Source organism: Eucyclogobius newberryi, unplaced genomic scaffold (assembly GCF_026437365.1).
Source record: "Eucyclogobius newberryi isolate DKJ021-1_F unplaced genomic scaffold, fEucNew1.0.hap1 SCAF_17, whole genome shotgun sequence".
Taxonomy (NCBI): Eukaryota; Metazoa; Chordata; class Actinopteri; order Gobiiformes; family Gobiidae; genus Eucyclogobius; species Eucyclogobius newberryi.
Genome location: NW_027315801.1, coordinates 1734041 through 1740385, shown reverse-complemented (window position 1 = coordinate 1740385; position 6345 = coordinate 1734041). Strand labels below are relative to the sequence as shown.

The 6345-nt window shown below is 47.2% G+C and overlaps 1 protein-coding gene across 1 annotated transcript in view; it reads left to right on the top strand.

Moving 5' to 3' along the window:
* The first annotated feature begins 806 nt into the window (after positions 1-806).
* xkr7b (XK, Kell blood group complex subunit-related family, member 7b) overlaps positions 807-6345 on the top strand; it is an 80362-nt gene continuing 74823 nt past the window's right edge. The window contains exon 1 of the mRNA XM_072448699.1: positions 807-1412. Within this exon, the coding sequence (XP_072304800.1) occupies positions 886-1412 (527 nt within the window). The 5' untranslated portion in view covers positions 807-885. The remainder of the gene's footprint in view (positions 1413-6345) is intronic.

Sequence of the window (6345 nt, the reverse complement as noted above, 5' to 3'; positions counted from 1 at the left end):
ATTATTTGTATTTAATTTGATTCTTACAAGGCTGTATAATCACTATAACACAAATAACATTGTCAAAGGTAAAAAATGTGTTTCTCAGGAGAGTTGATCAGGTTAATATCTGAAATGTTGCTAGGTGACAGCGGGCGGAGACAACAGACGCTTCAAACACACTGAGAATACTTATTTTACCGTCACAAAGACATTAAATAAAGGTGACAATTCCGCCTCAGATCACGTTCCTTACGACTGCACGTCTGGGGCAAGCTAGCTTTTCCTATCTCCCCTGTAATTCCCTCTCCTGCCAGTAGAGGCAGCGCTAACCCCTATACTGACGAGGGACTGCCTGACGAATACAAAGTAACGTATGGTTTCAGTAGATGCATTAAATTCAAAAACATGTTTGTCAAGTCCTCATGCATGTTCTGCCTGTGTCTGGGGGAAGTTGGCCTGTCCTCATGCATGTTCTGTCTGTGTCTGGGGGAAGTTCCTCGCGCAGGTGCTCTGAGGTGTCCTGAGGATATGAGCTGTTGAGTTGCTTGTATGTTCTGACTTAAACGTGTTGTTCGGACACATGGCTCCGGCTTCATCCCGTCACCTCTTCCTCCAAAGGGACCACAGCGCCACAGCCCTGCAGTGCATCTGCGTGCGCTGCTCGTGTCGCCTGTGCGGGACAATGGAGAATAATGGCACACACTGCAGACGCACACACACGCACAGAGACGCACGGACATGCGCCCAGCCGTCCCGGTCTGCCCCGGTGTTAAAGGCTCGTGATGATGCCTCTCCGTTAATTGGCTGATGATGAGGCTAGTTATGATGTAATCTCTCTCGCGCGCACACCCTCTCTCTCTCCTCTCTCTCCTCCCTTCTCTGCTCGTCTCTATCCTAACCAACATGGCTGCTAAGTCGGACGGAGCAGCGGTGTCTGTGGAGGATGACAATACGCCCAGGAGCGCGTCTGAAGCGGGCATCCCAGCAGCCCGAGCCCGCTGCACGGCCACGCCGGGCTCCAGACCGTACACGGCTCTGGACTGCTGCTGGGTGCTGTGCGCGCTGCTGGTCTTCTTCTCAGACGGCGCCACAGACCTGTGGCTGGCCGCGGACTACTACCTGCGCGGAGACTACTGGTGGTTCGGCTTGACGCTGGTGTTTGTGGTGGTTCCGTCAGCGGTGGTGCAGGTGCTGAGTTTCCGCTGGTTTGTGTACGATTACACCGAGCTGAGCGGCGCGGATGGAAGCGGCGGCAGCAACGCGGTGGCGGCAGAGGCGACAGGAGACAACGCGCTCAGCACCAAGGACAGCGATCAGGCGGCAGCGGTGCAGCCGGGCTCCGCGCAGCCCGCGCCGCGCCGCTGCTGCACCGCGTGCGTCTGGATCTTTCAGAGCACACTGCACGTGCTGCAGCTCGGCCAGGTCTGGAGGTAAGACCGGGACAGAGTACCGAACACAGGGGGTGGTGGGTGTGTGCCCTGTGCGCGTGTGTACGTGCGTGCGTGCGTGCGTGTGCGCGCGCGCGCTGTAATGTGGCTCGTTACCGGGAGCGCACCTGTGCTGCTGTAGGTGTGGGCACGCGGCCATGAATGACAGATGTGCGCACGTGGCAGTGAGGTCATTGTTTCTGCGCGTGCACGCTCTGGTGTGTGACGTGCACATCTTTTGTGAATGTGGTGCGCGTGCACATGAGGGTTTGGTCTAGTACAGTGACTGTGAGGTTCAGTGTGTGCACGGTCTGTCTGCACGGTGAGGTGTGAGGTTCTGCTCCTCAGGGGCATGAGCAGACGTGGAGCAGACCTGGACCGGCTGGACGTCAGTCACTGGTGTCCACATGACTATATACTGTCCACTCTGCAGACCCCTGTCCCCTCTACACTCTCCTAAACCAGTCTCTCCTCACACTCCTGGAACACCTGGACACTCTGTGGTGCTGGTGACTGACTGATGGAGCCTTTACTCATTTGGCTAATCCACTCCCACTGTAGGTCTTAGACTATAAACATCCCCGAGTAGTAAATACACCCTCTTGTGTACAATGAGAGTCAGCAGCAGCAGACTTTTGCTCATTCTTCACTTGTTTGGACTGAAGCCAGCACGTTTCAGCACATCCTCAGCAGACAGGATCCCCAAAACTCATATGTCAAAATTGCTTGACACAAACAGATGTCTGGCACTGGCAATTTTCAATTTCAAAATGCAACTCAACAAGTTTAAAGAAGATATTACATTACATCATATTTGTTCTATTTCTTTTCTGATTCAGCTGCTTGTCTCCATGGAGATGTTAATGCTTTGCCTGAGGTTCCACAGTATAGCATGAACTAAGATCCATGAAGCTGTTTTCTCCTACGGCGTTTTCCCTCGTAAAGACAGAAAGATACAACATTTTGGTGGACCATATAGAAGGATTGATTGCAGTTTGATTAAACTTCAAAAATTAGATACAATTTGATTTTTTTACCTCAATTTTCAATAAGATCTCGTTTACTCAAATACCAAATCCCTGAACAAAATAAAACGTTGCTTTAACTTACAATTTATATAAAAATTATTTGCATCTAAAGAGTCTTAATTTTTCATCATGATATATGGTTCAGTATCAATTACCTCAGTATTCAAAAGTAAAATTGAGTCAATTTAAAATTTCAAAATTAAATGAATGTACTTTTAATAGATAGAAACAATTGACATGCAAATTATTCTAGATTAGACAAACCTGAAATACAGTTATTGCAATATAAATTGGTTCAAGAAGAAAATATCTGGATAAAATGTGAAATAAATAATGTACTTTGAGGGGGTCTTTTATATAGAAATCCCATAATTTTAGTAATTTCATAACACATGAATAGTTCCATTGTGGAGCACGACATCAGTAACATCTGTTGCTGGTACGTTTTATCTTTTAGAGATTCAACGTTTTGCTCGTCTCCGTCGTCAATCTCGTTGGCCTCAAAATAACGTCTCCATTATTTCACAATAATCTTCCCGGATTTGTTTTTCAGAATCAAACGCCGTTAGTTGTTTGCCGGTGGTCAGCATTTTGTCGGATTTCTTTGTCAAGTTTCTCTCTCCCCCTTCTCTCAAAATCCTTACGGTTTCAAATCTTTATCCTCTGCGAAAAATATGTTGCATCGTGACCGAAATAAATGAGAAAAACACAATCTTTACTTGAACTTTGGTGCAGGTACATGTGGCACATAACTTGCTCTACTTGTAAAACTCTGTGAGCAGCATGCGCACGAGGACAAGCTCGCCCTCTATTGGCCAACTCCGTAATATTAACTCGTTTACAACAGTTAAACAATATAAGCACATTAAAGTAAGTACATTCCAGATATTTAAACCTTTTTATTAACAACAATGCGCGCACAAAAGTAAATTGTAACTATAAAACGTATAAAACCTAAAACAGAAAGTACAAATATGAGACAGTTAAGTTACACGTGAGACCTTCTGAAAATGACACCACGATACAGTATGTGTTGTGAGTTATTAGAACTACACAGTGTATATAATGTCACAGAAATGCATAGAATATAAATAAATAAAACCATCACACTGTTGAGAGAAAAGTGAGAAACATTATCCACAGCTGAGCCAATGAGACTCGTTCTTTCTGGTTTTATGTGATTCTCCTGAGCGGGCGGAGCGTTCTTGTCCAGATGAAGAGCGTTTCCGTGGTCCTGCACCATTAGAGCGAAGTCACAGCGCTCCCGTAATGTAAACAACAACACATCAACACAATACCATCGTCACCGTGTTTTTTCTATGACCGCGTTCCGTTATCCATGCAATTTGAGGACTTTTCGCAAAACAAATTCTTTTGAAATGGGAAGACGTTTCTGTGCTTTGTCCCGTACTGGTCGTTTCCGCACACGTCTCTGTCTTGTCTCTGCGGCCCACGATGTGCACCTCAGATGTTGCTCACACTGGTCCAAGGACTGCTCTGGGATTTGGTGTGTTTGCTCAGATGGTGGCTGTGCGAGCCAATGTTTATTTCTTACTTTCAGGTTAAAGTTCGGGTTAGGATTAGGATTAGGAACAGGTATTCTGGTTAAGTTTAGGGCTTTGGAAAATATTTGCCAACTGTGTGTTGGTAGAATTGTGTCAGGATTAGCAGGACCAGGAGCGGCACAGAAAAGCTAATCAGAGAAGGTATTGAAAAAATAAAAAAAAGAAGCAGATCAGTGATGTTCACAGGAATTCAGGAAATGGACACATTCCCAGAGACTTGACTTCTCTGCAAGGAAAAACTATAAGAAACAAAGTGGGAACAATAATCACAGTGAAGGAGAGATCCTTCTCCCACAGACGGACAGGCTGTAGATGGTCCAGGACTAAACCAGGACTAATCAAATCAAATCAAATCAAATCAATTTATTTTTGTAAGGCCCAAAATCACAACAACAGTTGCCTCTGAGGGCCACAGGGAGAAATGAATCAACAATGTCTGTGGTGGCGATGAAGTCAGACAATGTCTGTGGTGGCGATGGAGTCAGACAATGTCTGTGGTGGCGATGAAGTCAGACAATGTCTGTGGTGGCGAGGGACGATGTCCCAGGGTCCTCTGTCCTTAGACTCTCCTTCTCGGCCAGGAAAAACTACAAAAAAAAACCTCTTTGGGAAAAAAGCGTAGAAACCTGGAGGAGTTCCAGTGAAGGAGAGATCCGACTCTCACAGACGGACAGACGGACACGAGGGAGACTGGAGCTGGACCCACTCTTCAGGCAGAAGAGGGACCGTCTGAGTCGAGCTGGACCCACTCTTCAGGCAGATGAGGGACCGACTGAGGCGAACTGGACCCACTCTTCAGGCAGATGAGGGACCGTCGGAGTCGAGCAGGACCCACTCTTCAGGCAGATGAGGGACCGTGGGAGGCGAGCTGGACCCACTCTTCAGGTAGATGAGGCACCGTCGGAGGCGAGCTGGACCCACTCTTCAGGCAGACTAAACCAGGACTAAACCAGGACGGACAGGCTGTAGATGGTCCAGGACTGACATTAATCCATTTGCAGATAGAGATCAAGTCTGAAGGCGGTGGACTGTGGACTGTGGTCACCGGACAACCTTTAGGAGATGGTGGTGTTACAGTGTGCGCAGAGGTGTCGAGTCAATACAGAACTGCCTCACACTTTGTGAATGATACCGGGACAAGCCAATACTATTTACACAGACTCTGCATCAGCGACACAGGTCTGCAGTGTCAAGGAGCAGCTGCTGGAGGCTGGAGCAGGTCAGCTGGAGTGGCCCACTCTTCAGACGTGAAACCTGTGGAACACCTATGGGATCAGTAGCATTGTTGTGTAGAGGATTGTGGCCCTGCACTCCAGATCCTCTCTGATCTGAGGCGAGTCCTCCAAGACAAGTGAAGCTTCAACAATAGCTGTACATCATGGGCGGCCGAGCTGCCTCACAGAGACGGAGTGATGACAATGTAGCGAGCGAATAGAAGTGGCTGCAGTGTTTGTCTCTGTAGTTTCTCTTTAGTGAAGTCAAGAGCACAGTACAGCCACCAGAGGTAGGCATACTGCAGCCTGCGGGCCACACCCGGCCCGATTCATGTTTCGATCTGTCCTGCGGGCCCCTACCAGCTATTAATAAAACAATATTAAGACTGATAATCTCTCCGTGCCGCTGCGCAGGGCTCTGCAGGGCTCTGCAGCTCCAGAGAATCAGCGCTCACTTGTGTCTGGTAAAAGACACATGGATCAGTGTGCACCAGCTGAGCGGTCTGCACTCTCTCACTCTGTCTCTACAGGAGAGCTGACTGTGGCTGTGTGAGATGAGCACAGGGCGCAGCATGGAAACCATCACTACCACTTGGCCTGGCAGTGGGCTGTAGTTTGCAGGCCTAATAAACACTCTAAATGGTAAAACTAAACAGTCGACTGTACTGCTAATTATATAAAATAATAATTGGTCCTGAAAGAGTGATTTATTAGATTGTGCATCATTCAGTTTGAGAACAGCTCCGGCCCTCCACAACATACCATCGTAAATAGTTGCCCACCCCTGGTGTAGGTGCTACTTCAAGGGCTGATCTTCATGTGCAAGTGGATTCAATGAAATAATAACATCTTTAGGTGCAGATTGGACGATGTCGTGTCCAGATGAAAGTTTAAATGTTGAGAAAGGAAACTGACCAAACCCGTTGAGTCTGCGACAAATGGAAAATGATGCCTTGTTGTTGCTTAATATGAAATGGATCCACAAAATACCATGACTTTTGCCTGTTCACTCAAAAGTTATACAAAAACATACAAAAAAAATCGAAACTTCACTTGCAAACTCCTTTACGTACAAATACTCCGTAAAAACTTCAAACATGGACAAAAGCTGGACACCACTGCCCTTCCC